General features: G+C 38.3%; 3 protein-coding genes across 3 annotated transcripts in view; 2 read left to right on the top strand and 1 right to left on the bottom strand.

Moving 5' to 3' along the window:
* ssbp2b (single stranded DNA binding protein 2b) overlaps nucleotides 1-16,275 on the bottom strand; it is a 94,223-nt gene extending 77,948 nt beyond the window's left edge. The window contains exons 1-2 of the mRNA XM_058636216.1: nucleotides 16,149-16,275; nucleotides 14,610-14,689 (exon numbers count right to left, since the gene is read on the bottom strand). The gene's annotated coding sequence lies outside the window, so the exon portion shown is untranslated. The remainder of the gene's footprint in view (nucleotides 1-14,609; nucleotides 14,690-16,148) is intronic.
* LOC131463994 (arrestin domain-containing protein 3-like) lies at nucleotides 1,647-8,061 on the top strand. The gene is made up of 6 exons (XM_058636217.1): nucleotides 1,647-2,045; nucleotides 2,139-2,208; nucleotides 3,139-3,286; nucleotides 3,887-3,989; nucleotides 4,565-4,830; nucleotides 6,108-8,061. Exons 1-6 carry the CDS (start codon nucleotides 1,769-1,771, stop codon nucleotides 6,207-6,209), a joined length of 966 nt encoding a protein of 321 aa, XP_058492200.1. The 5' UTR covers nucleotides 1,647-1,768; the 3' UTR covers nucleotides 6,210-8,061.
* On the top strand, nucleotides 10,215-13,687 carry LOC131463851 (arrestin domain-containing protein 3-like). The gene is made up of 6 exons (XM_058635905.1): nucleotides 10,215-10,470; nucleotides 11,343-11,403; nucleotides 11,789-11,939; nucleotides 12,046-12,142; nucleotides 13,068-13,324; nucleotides 13,430-13,687. Exons 1-6 carry the CDS (start codon nucleotides 10,215-10,217, stop codon nucleotides 13,685-13,687), a joined length of 1,080 nt encoding a protein of 359 aa, XP_058491888.1.
* Nucleotide 16,276: the final 1 nt, after the last annotated feature.

Below are 16,276 nucleotides of genomic sequence, written 5' to 3'. Positions count from 1 at the left end.
CTCTGAGATAACGAGATGGATGAGTGATGGAGTCAGGGTTTTCTTTGGCATAAAACTAACTTTTTCAGGACCTGTAGTCCTTATGGAGACCAGATCCTGATCCGAATGAGGCAGAACCTCATTTCTGAGGAACTGATTAGGTTTAGGACAAAGTATGGAATTGTGGTTACTGTAGGTTAAGGATAGGGTTAGGCATTCAATGGTTATGTTTAAGGTTAGGGATAACTCTTGCTGGTTCATTAAGAAGTCATGCGGGTGGATGGGGAAGTGGTTTAATGGACGCACTCCATAAAATCTGAAAATAAATAATAATTTGAATGGCGGCAGGTCAGGACAGGACTAATGAAAGGATATGTAGTGATGTGATGTTAACTTGGACCATGGAGTTTTTAATTCTGTCAGTTTTAATGAGGCATTATTGGCCTTTTATGGCTGCATGTGTGTCATGAACCTGCCAAAGAGTGTTCAAACCACTTGTGCAGCTTTATTCAAGGAGCAGTTCAGTTGTGTGACAGACATTGATGATTATGTGACATTTGGGTTTATAACATCAATTATTTCATGATGTCTGCAAAAACACACGTATGGTTTGTGTATTCTGCACAATGCACTGTGAGCGTCATAATTAAGTATTTAGTGCCATCTAGTGGTTGGACAATTACATGTTTAAAATGCATAGATTCTCACTGAAAGTGTTGAATTTTCCTGCCTTCATTGTGACAAAAAATGTTCCGCAATCAACAAAAATGTTCACGTTCACCTAAATTTAAAACACTAAAACAAATGTTTTCTGCTCAGGATTGCAAATAATAACTATAATTTGACATCTTAATCAAAAAATATGTTTTACTATTATTCTTTTCCTGTTTTTTGTAAAACAGTGAATTTGAAAATGCAAGGATAACAATATTATCTTAACAAAGTGCGCGATTATCCATCAAGATAGTTAAGAATTTATGAATTAGAATTAACACATTTACATTGACTGCACTCTTTTACTACATCTTTGTTACTCGTTACTACCAAATAAAAAATAAAAATCAAATCCTCACTTTTTTAAAATATTTTACCTCTAAAATTTAAGTACATTTTCCATCCCTCCATCCATTTTCTACCGCTTAAGTACAGTTAATGTCATACACTTTAAGACTATTGCTTCATAAATATTATAAAAAGTGACTTCAACTTCTACAAAATTAATTTTCTGGTAATATACCTTTGGTAAGGTACTTTTACTCAAGTATCCCTTTAAGGTACTTTATATAGCATTTGTTTAAGGGAAAACATTGGTTTCAGAGGCAGTTTTAATCTTATCCTTTTGGGGTTGTTTTTAAAAAAAAAAAAATATTTTATCATAATTAGATAAAACTGAAATAACTCATAATTTAAATGCCATGGCTTTGATTTATTCCTTGTAAACACATCCTGAAATCTATTTGACATATTATACAAATTATACAGCAATTTAAAACCTAATTACAAAACTGAAAACTTTATTATTATTATTTAATGTCTTTCTTCAGAACTCCAGAACATGTGGCCACGCCCCCTGGCTGCAGCACATGTATGTTTGTTTGTGTGTGTGTGTTTGTATGGCTACGCCCAATGGCTGCTCCTCCCGCATATTGTGCACATGCGCAGACTGTTCCAACTGTTGTTTTGTTTGGTAAAAAGTGCGACTGTCCACACACGCGCAGTTTGGTGGAAAACCGAGGCTCAGATTTGTACTTTTTTTTCTTTATTAGAACGTCCACGCTCCTTCGCAACGATGTTCAGCTCGACTTTCAAGAATTTCAACATCAACTTCAACGCCCTGAACGCGGAGAACACTGTCACCAGCGGGGACGTCCTCACGGGACACATCTCCTTCGAGCTCGCGAAGCCCACGAAGATCAGCTCGATCACCATGACTGCGACAGGCAAGGCACACGTCCACTGGTCCACCGGGGGAGGCGGGGGGAAGAGGAGGAGGAGAAGCAGGAGACACTTCACTGCAAAATTGGAGTTCTTCAATCTGAAGAGCGCCATCGTGCAAGGAAACGCTGGTATGTGTGTGTGTGTGTGTGTGCACACACTGAAGACAGTGATTGTTTAACAATCAATCATTGTTCATTAAAGTCTTGTCTTTCCCCTCACAGCTGTTGGTGGGGACATGAAACTTCAGCCTGGCAAACATATGTATCCATTTACATGTCAGCTACCTCATGGGTGTGTATTATAACCTCTTTCTTTGTTTCTTACTTTCTTGGTGTGCACAATGACCCCGCTACGGTGGCCTGGAAGTGCAAACCATCATGAAACACTCTTACAAATCCCAAAAACAAATGATCAAAAGCCACAATTCTCGTGGAACGGGAAGATACACTTTCTTCTTCTTCTTTTGCATCAGTACCTGCTCTGGCTCCAGGTTCCAAGCGAGCTGAGTCGATATTAAAAATGTGACGTAGACAGACTGCCGGCCGCTGATTGGTCAGAGTGTCGTCACTGGAACAATGCCGAACTGTAGATCAGTTATAAAGACTTAAAAATCCCGAAGACATGCGTTAATCCCTAACATTTAGCAAAGGAAATGGTCTAAAATCGCAATATTTAACAGAGGAGCCTGGTGTATTTAGTGACAGCACACTCGGCGATCGTGAACCGTTCAGTCGTATTTCAGTTCAGTGCAGGAAGTGCTAAAGTGGTCTTTTAAATTAATTCTAATGATTCGGTTACATCAAAAACAACTGCTTCTCATGTCACTAGTTTGTGTCTGTGTCTAAACCATGTTGAGGAGATAATAATAATAGTAATGGGAAAACAATAACAAACCAAGCCGAGCAGAGTCGTGTCGCTGGAACTGCCCCACCCTCCATCCACTGTCACAAAACACCCAGACATCCAGACTACAGTTTGAAAGCCATGGCTCTATGGTCATATTCAGAAAAAGAGATCATTGTTTCTGATACTGTGAAAGACACTTCAGATAACTGACGTCATTTCTCCGTCTCGGTCTCTGTTGTTGGCATGAGATTCCTCTGAGCTTGATTGATCTTTTTTTTCTTCCCTCTTTTGGATGGAAGAGTAAAGACAGCAACAACAACAGCTCACTTCATCTTGTCTTTGTTTGTTTTTTCTGATTGCTTTCTATCAATGCAGAGACTTTCCGTCATCTTTCACGGGGATCCATGGAAATATATCGTATAGCATGACGGTGAGCATCAGCAGATCCTGGCATTTGGCCAAGGACTTTGAGACAAAGCTGAACTTTGTACACCACTACAATACCAACCAGCCAGACCTCAGGGTAAGTAATTATTTGGCCTTCTTTTAATTAGCAACTTACATTCCTAGGCACAAACCAAACATCTCCACACTCCAGAAACTCCCATCTTTGGTCATCTCACTTGATAATCAAAATCTTCACAACACTAATACTACTCGTACTACCTATTTATTTTTAAGTGGAGAAGAGTTTATTTCAGTTATCCATCCATCCATCAATCCATCCTCTACCATTTTATCCTCCACATGAGTCAAGGGCAATTTAGAGTGTCCAATTTGCCTCATCCTCAAATCTGCATGTTTTTGGACCAGAGAACTTGAAGAAAACCCAACCAAACTCTGTGCAGAAGTCCCGACTGCATCGCAAACCTGGGTCTTCTTGCATCAAAGGCCAGAGTGTTAACCACTACAGCAACTGTGTGGCCCATTATAACAATTATATATAATAAATATAACAGTAAACCAATAAAAAAATGATTGGAACTGGTAGTGGAGGTCTATGGTCGATGTTGAAATAATGTCTATTAGTGCATGTGTTGGTATGCATTTATTTGTCAAATAAACGTGTTGGTTTCCACCGCACCTCCATCACTAATGTTTGTTTGTTTTTGTATTCATTAAGGCTCCTCTCTCAGGCACCAATCAAATGACACTGTGCTGCCTGTGGTGTGCCTCGCCTCCCATCGCCATGACGGTCACCATAGAGAAGAAAGCCTTTGTTCCTGGTACTGTATCATCCATCCATCCATTAGACCATCCATCCAGCCATCCTACTGTGTCAAAGATAATTGAAGGCACTTAGAGAGAGCAAATTACTGCCATGGCTGCTCAGTTTCCCCACAACATGAATCCAGAAGATCACCACAAAAAATCCGGACCATTTCCTTCTTCACTCACAACCTACATCCCCAGATAACTTCATCAAAAACCATTCTTAACATTTTCAGTTATGCTGCTCACAAACAAGGGCAGAAACACAACTTACCAGATGGAAACACTCAGAGAGCGCAAACCTTCTCCAAAGCTGTGCTTCTCAAACCCAGAAATGATGATGTTTTCAAAATGATTCACTTTTAAAGATTTCTTTGTAACATGGAACAAAGAAACTATATACTATATATATATATATATATATATATATATATATATATATATATATGTGTGTATATATATATATATATATATGTGTGTATATCTATACATATATGTGTGTATATATATATATATATATATATACTGTATATGTCGGTACACTCCCAGTAATAACCATATCCATACACTGTGTCTGTTCCTCCTTCAGGTGAAATTGTGAAGATAACATGCAACTTCAGCAATGAATCATCTCGAACAGCTACTCCGAAGGTGAAGCTGATTCAGAAGCACGATTACTACACCCACAACAAGCTCAACAGAAGGATGTACGCCAAGACCTTGGTGTCAGATACGGATCAGCCCATCGGTGCCAGGACCTGCTATGTGCAGACTGACATCATGCTCACTATTCCCTCGTCCGCAGCGCTCACCATCTCCAACTGCAGCATCCTTGTTTTGAGTTATTGGATTGAGGTTGGTACCGTCCAAAACTGCTTATCCTTCTCACTCTTCTTCTTCTTCTTGCTGATGAATTGCTGTTTTTTTTGGGACTTTTGCAGGCTTGGATTATATTTTTAACACATCAGGGAGGATTTAGTAGGAAGAATTTACGCTGACAGACTGTATTTAAAAATGAAAGTCAGGTTTCCCACGTGTCCTTGAAATCCTTGAGAGTTTGTGAATTTGAAAAAAATATACTCAAGGCCCTTCAAAATCACCTGAAATAGACATGGGTCTTTGAAAGTGCTTGAATTTTGTGCAAGAAAGAAGTTAAAAAAAGTGAATGCCATGGGCAAAGCTGCCCTCCCATCTTAAACTGTCTCGTCACATTCGGTCCTTGAATTTGAGGGAATTGGTACTGGAAAGTCCTTGAAGAACCCTCAAATTTGATGTCAACCAAGGTGTGGGAACCCTGGAATGTAGTATTCTGGTTTGAAAGTTGAAGCCTGGGGATGTAGAGAGGCAGGAGCAGTTATTCATGGAGGGTCAGTTTGAAGTCTGCCAGAAAACAAGCCGACATTGCACTTGATTTATAACCTCAGTAAATACTTTGCAAAGAAGTTAAGTCACTAGTCAGTCACCAGTTGCAGGTCTTCTTCAAAAACACATGATGTAAGGTTTTTAGATTATGTTTTTTAAAGAAAAATAGACTTTAAAGAACGGCACATAGTGGGACAGATTATGAGCCACTGATAACATGGTAGCAAAGATATCGGGATAGTAGCGCAGAGGCTTGGGCTTCAAGGCCCCCCCGTGAGTCCTTGGGCCACTAGGCCTGTTCTGTGATCCATCCTTGGGCACATATGAGTAGACACCATGTGATTTGACAGCTGGATCGTCCAATAGGCTTCACAACGGGAGTTAGTTTTGCAACGAGAAGACTACATTCATTCTTTATATTCATACTGTATAGTCTTAGGTGAGCACTTGAAAAACTAATTAACAAGCAGATTGTTTGGCTGAAATCGTGGAGTTTTTACTTGGCTGTATTTTGTTTGTCAGGTACCTTGGTCTACTTCTAGTCTCTGGTGTTACTCTCCAGTAAGATCTCATTTGTTAATTCCTAAAGAGAGGTTTTTTCCTCATTTGCATTTTTCCAACGCCCCTTTTTACCTTACCTATTAGCTGACTGACTCAACACATGAAAACAATATTTGTGTTTTGCTGGAAGATTGCTTTAAGGTGCACACACAATTCATTCGTAAACAAAGGTGGGTGATTGTTTGATTGTCTCCTTGTGTGTCCTGCAGGTGAGCCTCAGTGTTTGCGGCTCCAGGGACCTCACAGTCATGTTTCCCATCATTCTGTGCGACACTCCTGTTTACACTGAAGAACCCCCAGTTTATTCGTGAGTACATTTACAAAAACGTCTGGAGTTGCTTCAGATGTAAACGAGGAAATGCCGACATACTGTACTCTCTCACTTATGGCCTTTTTAATTCAGTTTTTCCTCAGGGTTTTTTGTATCAGATTTCCCATATCAGGGATAACTTTTGCCCCATTTTTTTTACAGTCTTTGTCCTAAAAAATATACTGTTTTCTTTCATGTATGCATTTCTTGTTCTTCCCACAAGTGTACTATTTTTGTTTTGCATGTCTGTGCATCCTACATTTCCCCCATGTATTCAATGGGTTTTACCAACTTTTTATGCACTGATTGTTATGAGTTGACCAGTAGCAGCTTGGGAGATATTTTTGTGGGGGGCACAGTGCGTGAAAAGGCATTTTTCAGATGCAATTTAACGATGTACCAACTGGTACATCACACCAAATTTCTCCTTCTCCCTTTCTCTCAGCAACTTCCGTGTCTAAAGCAACTTAAAAAATAAGTTATTTTGGGTGCTGAAAATCTGCGACCTACAGTATAAGCTTGTACAGTATCTCTTAAGCCCAAAGATAAAGGAAGTACAACACTTCTTAGCAACTTTACATGTGCCCTAGCGCCCCCTACTGATGAGCCGCCACTGCAGTCAACAGTTACAGTGCATCTTAGTCAATGAATGTGTTTTTTATATTATCTTTTGAAATTATACGTGTGTACTTGTAAGACTTGTTATGACCAGAAATATCATGGCTGAAATGTAAATGTGTGGAAACCGCCTTAAATCGTCACACTGCCATTTGTGTTCATTATTAGTGATGTTAAAGGGTCACTCGTAGCCTAAAGGCAAACGTATGTTACAATTTGAATGTTATTAGTACTTAATCAAGAGCATTTATTGATGTGAAAAGTGATGTAGTATGTACTAGGATTGATTTTATCTTGCCACAAGGGGGAGCTTTGCATCTCTGTAATCAATGACCTTATGATGTAATGTGTTCTGTGATGCAAAAACACAACTATATTTTAAGGTGAAAAGATTTCTTCCTTTCCCTTTTTTTTAAGAGTTTAAGACGTCATGAATCTGAATTATCTTGGTCCTCCTAACATGGACTTTACATACCATCCTAGAATATAGAATATACTGTTGTTAGTGTGTGTTACAATCTCAACTGTTCTCACATACTTTGTGTGTAAATTGTGTTAAGAGAAGTTATTTACTAATATTTCTCTCTGTCTGACTACATAAAAAAAGGTTGTGGCACAGTAAGGACAAGATGATGATGATGATGAAGCCTGATTGTAATGTCACATGGTTGGCTTTTATACCATCTCATTTTGCTCCTTTCAAAGGCCGCAACTAACGATTGTTTTCATAATCGATTAATCGGTCGATTGTAGGTAGAACAACCTTGTTTAAGACCGTGTTTCCCAACCTGAAGTACCAAAGACTCAAAGAAAACGAGGCAATATCTCAAGAGTTACCTTGGTTTTTGATATTATGGGAGTTTTTTATCCATTGTAACAAAAACCTACAACTGCTGTATATTTTTTTTGCATACAAACGTTTGAATTTATTCACTTTATGCTTTTGGTGTGTTCACCTGTGGCTTCAAGAAAAAAAAGGTTGGGCACCACTGGTTATTAGTCTGTTAAGTGCAATTCTGAGTCTTATTTTTTTTCTTTTTAACCATCCATGGACTTAAAAATCAATTCTTTATGGTGAAAGAGCATGAAATAGTTTTTTAACACTCCCATGTATTTGTATGTAGCAGCTTCTTGTAACAAGGTGCAGTTAAGTTTGTGTGTAGAATGCAGTATTATTATTTTCAGAGTTTTATTAGCCATGGGTGGGAACTGTGGCACATGTAGGAACACACCTGGCGTCACCTTGAGTTTGACTGATAAATCCATAACAGTTCAATGTCAGTCATACTAAACATGTTTACATATATTTTTAAAGACTGAGAAACACATTAACGGCATGAAGTTGTATTGATTAACATTATATACTCAAGTGTTTATCACACGTTTTCCTAATATATTAATTTAGTCCTCACTAACACCTTGACAGCCACTGTAGCCGGGGAGCTCGTGTGTAACCTCAGTGCCTGTTATATTCATGTTGCCTACTGAAGTGGGTGTTATTATTATGATAACAACAATAATAATAGTAATAATAAGGTTATATGGTAGTTTTTGGGTTATTTTCTCAACTAAATTTTTACTTTTCTTGTGTGCTCTCTTACCAAAAATGCCAATTCAGTGTTGGATGCTAGTCATTACGCCTCTTTACACCCTGTTAACTGGAACATAATGACTCCCAATATACCAAAATCTTGGTAAATAGACGGCGTAAATGTAAAATCTGCCATTCCCATGTTGTGTTTATGCCATTTAAACTTACTCTCTCATCATCAAGTAGAATGAGCCCAGAAAAAACCCTGTATGGTGTTTATTTTAGCCTCAGCAGCAGAGAGTCTGTCACAGCTGAAGGTGATTTGACGGAAACAATTTGTAACCTGTGATTGGAACGCTGGTTTACCCAAGAGTGAACTTGTCCAGACTCTCCAGCAAGAGTGTAGGCCTTTCTGTCAGATGATGAATGTCAGCGATTTTACAATTCTATCCAACCGTACAGTTTTATGAGAATGTTATTTTTAGAATAAAAGAAAATGGTATAATGGTTTTTTGTGTGTGTGTTTTTAATTTATTATTTATTTGTCAAGGTGTGTTGAGCTGCTGTAAAACACACCTCGACTATGTACTGACAGCTGTGGCTCTGTTGCAAATAAGTAACCATGAACATTTATTGTCTCACTCTAACCTTAACCATAACCACAATTCAAATCTTAGCCCTTAAACTAAGGGCCAGGTTTTGGTCTCCATGAGGACAACTAGACCTGACAAGGTCAGTGTTTATGACAGGAACAAACACACACATACACGCTAGAGCTGAAACTCGATTGATAGGTTTGAAGCTTTTTTTCATGATTAATACAATTTTTCTGATTGTTTCCGCTTCTTAAATGTGAATATTTTCTAGTTTCTTTGCTCCAGATAACAAAGAAATCATTCAAAACAAACATTTTGGTTTGTGGACAAAATAAGACATTCGAGAACATCATAATTTCCAGGTTTGACAAACACTGATCAACATTTTTTAACGTTTTCTGACATCTTATGGACCAAACGATTACTCGATGAATCGGGAAAATACAGACAGATTAATCCATTATGAAAATAATCGTTCGTTGCAGCTCTAATACACGCTACACCTCAGACAGTAAGTGCTATACAAGTGTCTCACGACTACACACATTTTCAGTCATTATTTGTCTAAATTCTGAGAAATTCCAAAATATCCAAAAGGTATACAATTGTAACATATAGGTCATCAAGGAAACACCTAGGATAGAGCTGTAAAGGCAGAAAACACATACTTGTGTCAAATCAGTCAGATAATTAATAAGTAATAATGGCTGTTTATGCTCTCACATCACATTTTTATACATATGGAATGTAGTATGCTTTAATATAAAGAAATATGACTAACAGATGGTTTAATCCTACATACATTTCAGTAAAAAATATGTATAACTTGGCATTAAAGTGCTCATAAGGGTACATTGATGGTGCACTTATCGTGTGCACTATATAGAGATATTAATAGCAAAAATACCTTGAACTTTAGCCCTCATGATCACTGTGTAACGTGTTGGACACACCTATGTAATGATAGTAGTAGCACACGCACTTATCAAAAACAGAAACACTGTTGTTTAAACGCTGTGTTTACTCACATGACCATGTGTGCTATACTCAATTTACCCCCAGTTTTTGTTCCACACAGTCATGAATTATTGTTTTTATCATCTGCCAGTCTGAATCAAACCAAGCGAGATTTTCTTGGAAGTCTTGGTGGTTTAATTATTAACCAAGTTTATCTGAACGCAGAGTTAAAACCTCTGTCTTCACTTCACTCTCGTAAAGCTCTTGCTTTGAGTAGCCACTACACACAGCAAACACCACCATCATGGCTGGTAATGTGAAGACTTTTACAGTGGGATATAATCCCATCAACAAAGAGGACTTTTTCACGAGCGGCGACCGCCTCACGGGTCAAGTCACCTTAGAGATGGAGAGCGACGGCAAAATACAGTCAATCACTGTGAAGATGAAGGGAAAAGCAGAAGTGAAGTGGACTGAAAACTATGGGAAAAATTCTGTGACATTCCATAACAAAGAAAAGTACTTCAGCATCAAGCAGTTCATCATTCCAGAGAGCCACGGTAAGTGCAACACTCATCTCATTCACAGAGGTTATGTAATCTGTCCATTATTTTTTCGAATAATCGAGTAATCGTTTGGTCCATAAAAATGTCTGAAAACGTCGATCAGTCTTTGTCAAACCTGGAAATGATTCAGCTATTAATGATTTCTTTGTTATCTGGAGCAAAGAAATTGAGAAAATATTCATATTTAAAACGATCAGAATCTTGTTTAGTCATGAAAAAAGCTTTGTTTCAGCTCTAATTATCTGGGAGTGTAAGTTATGGCTATTTTGTTTTTGGTAGTGATAGAATATTTAATAAACATCACATCTGAATATCCTCTTATATACATTTGTATGCAAACTTTATTTCTTTAACTGTAAATGACTGTGTTAATATAGCGAAGGTTAAATGAGATATATAAAATAAAGGAATGAAATATGCTTTATCGATTTTAATTTAAAAATTTCAGTTTAAGAAAATGTATGATAAATAGGTTAATATCTGCGTATACATGTGTAGTGTCCTTTAAAGCAGCTTTGAGTGGTCTTAAAGATTAGAAAAGTGTTATATAAATACATTTTATTTTGTTGATCTGCATAAAGAGAACATTCATAAGAAGCTTGATCATCAACTTTCCACTTCTGCTATTTCACAGCAATGGCAGGAAAATCACATGTGTAATTAATCGAAGAACAATTGCTTTGAGTTCCATTGAGCTTCCTCGGTTTTGCAGTAAATGTTGGTTCTCTGTTTGTTTGCTTTTCCTGCTAAAAAATGTGTCAAAACGGCTGCAGTGCAAACCGTCCATTAACAAAATGACTGACTTTTGATTTGCAAACCTTACATATAATTATGTCACTGTGCTTTATTTATTTATTGTTTTTCAGGCAATAATGCGGTTGTGCACGGCTGGCATGTCTATCCATTCACCTTTCAGATTCCAGCACAGTAAGTTATTGTGTATATAACAGGTATATAGTGTACATTGTTCACTTTGTTTCTGAACTATCTTTCAACACATGCATGTGGTTATTACATATACATATGTCATATTTGAACGGTTAAGCTTCACAAAAAAGTGCGTAACTGTCCATCAACGTAAAATAAAAATGTATGAATTAAATTGAACAAATTGAGTACAAATACTTAAATGTTAGGCTTGTATGCTGACCTGCTGACGCTGGATATTTACTGTATATGACCTGCTATACTAGGTCAGATAAAAGAAAAATAACACATCATTTAAACGCCGTGGCTTTTGCTTTGATTTATATTTAATGACCTTTTCACGGCTGGTGTACAGCACTAACTTCACTCGTCTGGGCTGTTGCAGAGAGCTGCCGTCCTCTTTTAAAGCCTCACATGGGAAGATCGTGTATTCGCTGGAGGCAAACCTGAGCAGGCCCATGAGAATTGACAGCAAAGCGAAGGCTCACTTCACCGTCTTCCACAGAGGAAACTCAATCAGTGACCCAGCACTAATGGTAAACAACGTCCCACAAGTCAGACACAAGCCCTATAATCCATGTCCAATGTGTTTTAAGTGTAGAAGAAACACTAAAAATGTTTGTATAATTTCTTCTCTGTCAGACTCCACAGCACAATATCATTGATAAGAAACTGAAGCTCTTTGCATCAGGAGCGGTGGGAATGGATGTGAATATTCCACAAACTGGATTCAAACAAGGTATTTAATCAGATCATCACTGTCTTATTAGTGGGACACAGTAAAAACCAGTTGGATCATGTCCTAGTTTACACTTGTAATCAAAGAAGGAGCGAGGTTTATTGTCATTGTGTCATTATGTCACAACGGAATTCAGATACTATAAACAGTAATAGAATCAGACAGGAAGGTGATAAATAAGAATAAATATAAGTCCCTCCTGTTTTCAGCTGTGGCAGAGGATAAACTGATATGGGAATTGATCCTAAGAGTGTCTTTGTAACATATATGCAGCAACATGTGTCTTAACTTTCCGCTTCCCCCCCATGTTTGTGTTCATTGTTCTACTCTGTGCCTCCTATCACTAGGGCCTCACACTCTCTTGACTAGAGGGTTGTTGTTGTGTGCAGAAAAAGTCGTAAAAAGGTGTCATAAATACAGCAGCTGTGACTCCCTTCTCTGAAAAGTCTGCACAAGCTGCCTACATTGAATTCTATTCTATTCTGTTATTATTAGAGAACCAAATCACAACATACATTATCACAAGGCACTGTACATAGTCAGGCAGAAACCTTTACAATATTATAGAGAGAAGAGAATTTCATTCTTGGGAGTTAGTGGAGTGGGTGTGCACTGAGGTGGCTGTAGAAGCACAGCAGCACAAAATAGCGGCCGAATAAACGCTTTATACCCTCCCTGCGGGTTGCAGGATCCAGATACAGAGCCTTGAGATAATGTATGTTGTGATTTTGGCGCTATAAAAATAAAATTGATTTGAAATTGAATTGAATTTATTGTAAAGCTAAGAAAACCAAACGATATTTTCTTTAATTTTAAGATGATTATTCATTCATATCAGCATACTTATGGTATAGTGAGGTGAAAGTCCTACACTCATTGGATTATTGTGTGTAGAGAGGTTAAAGTGCTTTCCTCTGTTTTCCAGGTGAAGGCATCACGGTTGTGGCCTTCATTCAGAACAAATCCTCTCGTGACATTAACCCCAAGTACTGCGTGTATCAGAAGAAGAGCTACTTTGCGAAGGGAAAGAGGAGGGTCGAAACCAAGGACATCCTGAAAGAGGTGGGCGAAGCCATTCCACGTTCTACCAGTCAGTCGGTCACCAGGATCATCACGATCCCTCCCACTACACAAGTGTCTATCTTGAACTGCAGCATCCTCAAAGTAGAGTACAGACTCAGGGTGTGTTTTCAATCTCTTTGCCAAAATATGTTCCATAATGTGCACATTTTTGGAGCAGCAAAGCTTGTGACACTGTTTTTTTTTTTTGTTCTGCTTTCACTACAGGTGTATCTGGATGTTAAGTACGCTTCGGACCCTGAGATTAAGTTCCCCATAATCATCCTGCCTTCTTTACCAGGGGGTGAACAGCCACAACCACCGGAATATTCTCCCTATGGATTTAATGCATTTGGAAACCCAGGCATGCCAGGAGGAAGCGACTTCCTACAAAACCCACCAGCCATGAACCCTTATGCCCCACCTCCAGCCTATGGCTCTTATGCGTTGTATCCCACCTTGAATGGTTGTGATAACAAATACTAAGATAGTCACATTAAGGTGAAGGTTATGTCTTTGGCCACGTTTGTCCCTCAGACTGTCAGACTGTCAATGCTGGATTTGGATGGAATTTGTACGTTATGATGCATTTACGAAATGATTAGATTTTACTGGTGAAGTTGTGAGGTTGTGCGGTTATTAAAATTATATTTGTACATATTAAAGTAAGAAATTCCAATCACACACTCTATTGGATAATCACAACCCATTTTTGGTCCACCTTTAAATGTATTCATCTATTTCTTAACACCTCAGTGACCACTACTGCATAAGTAAGTTAGTCTTGTGAGGTCAGTTAGCAGCGATACCTGATCGTTTTCCTGTTGTCAGCATCTGTACAACAAAATATCATGTCTGAGAAATGTAAAAGTACCAAAGTCTCACTGGTTTTAAAAAGAAAACAAGGCAATATCTCATAATTGTTTAGCATAATTATTTATGGATATGGATTTTTAAAGTTAAAAGTGGTTAATCTTGTTAAATGATGGAGTGCATCGAGACTGTGGGTAACTGAGTGGACTCAGCAGAGCAGAGGTCATACTGTCAACATCCTTGTGTCTGGAGAGTTCCGCCATCAGGGTGCACGTGATGTTAATTTCTTCATTTGCCCATGTTTTTGTTGTGCATGCTTAATGTTGCGTTACACTTTCCAGTCTTCTTGCCAGTTCTTGCTGATTTCTCAAGAGTATGAATGAAGGATTACGAAGTTAAAAACAGTACAGTATGGGGCTGTTATTGGGTTGTCTTATTCTGTACCAATTGATTACTGATTACTTGAAGGCTGTTTGTCCAGTCTCAGCATTTCTGGGCAACTGTTGAATCATCCATCAGCTTCTGTATCACAGACAGGATGAAGCTGATATCTTATTTCACTTGTGTTTATGGTTTTGTGCTTGAGCTGAAATACCTCACAAATGGTTGACTCAGTCTTTTCTTGCTTCTTTAAACTCATCTTCTGTCTTCTTTGTGATGCCGGTATGGAGTTGGCTGAAAAAAAGACAACAAATTGTGGCATCATGAAACAAAGGCAACACTGTGGATCCATAAACTCTCATTCATAATTGTTAGGAAATATTCCATTGTTATATTTTCCTGGCTTTAGATTGTCGCTCTAATGTGGTCATTGATCTTGGGTCAAGGCAGTTATGTAATTTAAACATTACTCATGTGGAAAAGAGAGATAACCAAGCGACGATAACCCTTCAGTCACATGATGTGTGACGCTTCTTTCCGCTGGAGAATTGAGCCTGAATGAGTCATGCTCATCACGAGGTTTCAATTATGGCCAGAGGGATGTGTCTTTTACTACTAATGGGAGCAGTTTTTTTCACAATGTGTGAGTGGGTTAACTATTGTTTTGATTTAGATTTCTGTTTTATATTATTTTTTTTTGTCAGAGAAGCTCCTGTACTCAAGTGCCATCTCCTAAGCCAGGTGCACTTGCACCTTATGGTGGACTGCTGTTATGATGGTGGATCTCCACTTTCTGAACTTTACATTGAAATATTGTATTATTACTAATTAAGAAATGACTTTAAAAGTGACAAAACATGTTTCACTAGAGTCTTCAAGCTATTGTTTTGAGTCCAAGGAAATTAGGCAAATTCAGCTCACTCTTCATTATTGACATCTGTAAGGGCCTGGGGCCGGATCTGGCCCACAATCCAGTTTTATCTGGCCTGCGACATCCTCTCACAAGTGGCCTCAACGCGTACTCTTGCTCAGCTCGAGTTGTGATATTACCAGTTGTGATGACACAATCAGAGCAACAGTTTCACACCTTCACATTAATAGCATTAAACGAGTGAAACACAGCCAGACTTTTATTTTGAAATAGTCTTAGGAGAGGAAATGTATTAGTAAGGTTATGTCACAGCATTACTCGCCAGTTAAATATTGAGATTTTAGACCTTTCCTTGCTAAATGTTGGAGATAAAAACAGTCTTTTTAACTGATCTACAACTAATTCTGCATTGTTCAGTTTGATTGTCACAATCATGACTCTTCCAGTGACGACACTCTCTGACCAATCAGTGGCCAGCAGTCTGTTGATGTCACATTTTTAGCTTGGAACCTTTCTAGTACATACCAGGTACTACAAAAGTACCAGGTACTATCACTAATGGAAAAAAACAACAAAAAAACAAACAAACAATACAGAGTCGAGCTGTGCCGAGCCAAGTAGTGCTGTGTCATGGAAAAAGCACCATTATAGGGCACTGCATCACTTGTCTCGATAGAAACAATACATTTATTTTATATCTATTTTGGGCTAATTAAAAACATGGTGGTCCAAAATGGCTGCCGTCAAAGAGCTAACCCGGCTCCTTGAATACACGTAAAGGGCTAATTTAAAGAGAAATTTAGCTGTTATACTTCAATGTTGTTGTGTTGCTGCCAACATGCCAAAATATGCTCGAAGAAAGTCAAATTAAAACAAACATACCTTTAAAATTGAACCAATGTCGGGGTGACCGGAGCAGGATCGAGGGGAGTCGAATTTCAGGATTAGGACACACCCATGTGAGATGTTGGAGCTCAGAGCTGCTGCTGCTGCTGCTGCTGCTGCCGCCG

This window comes from Solea solea, chromosome 8 (assembly GCF_958295425.1).
Source record: "Solea solea chromosome 8, fSolSol10.1, whole genome shotgun sequence".
NCBI lineage: Eukaryota > Metazoa > Chordata > Actinopteri > Pleuronectiformes > Soleidae > Solea > Solea solea.
Note: the sequence above shows the minus strand (reverse complement) of the source record. Positions and strands in the feature narration are given on the sequence as shown.

Coding starts and splice junctions, on each gene's coding strand:
- LOC131463994 (XM_058636217.1), top strand. CDS start 1,769: ATGTTCAGCTCGACTTTCAAGAATTTCAACATCAACTTCAACGCCCTG. Junction 3,287..3,886: donor CCAACCAGCCAGACCTCAGG/GTAAGTAATTAT, acceptor GTATTCATTAAG/GCTCCTCTCTCAGGCACCAA. Junction 4,831..6,107: donor TTTTGAGTTATTGGATTGAG/GTTGGTACCGTC, acceptor TGTGTCCTGCAG/GTGAGCCTCAGTGTTTGCGG.
- LOC131463851 (XM_058635905.1), top strand. CDS start 10,215: ATGGCTGGTAATGTGAAGACTTTTACAGTGGGATATAATCCCATCAAC. Junction 10,471..11,342: donor CATCATTCCAGAGAGCCACG/GTAAGTGCAACA, acceptor ATTGTTTTTCAG/GCAATAATGCGGTTGTGCAC. Junction 11,940..12,045: donor TCAGTGACCCAGCACTAATG/GTAAACAACGTC, acceptor CTTCTCTGTCAG/ACTCCACAGCACAATATCAT.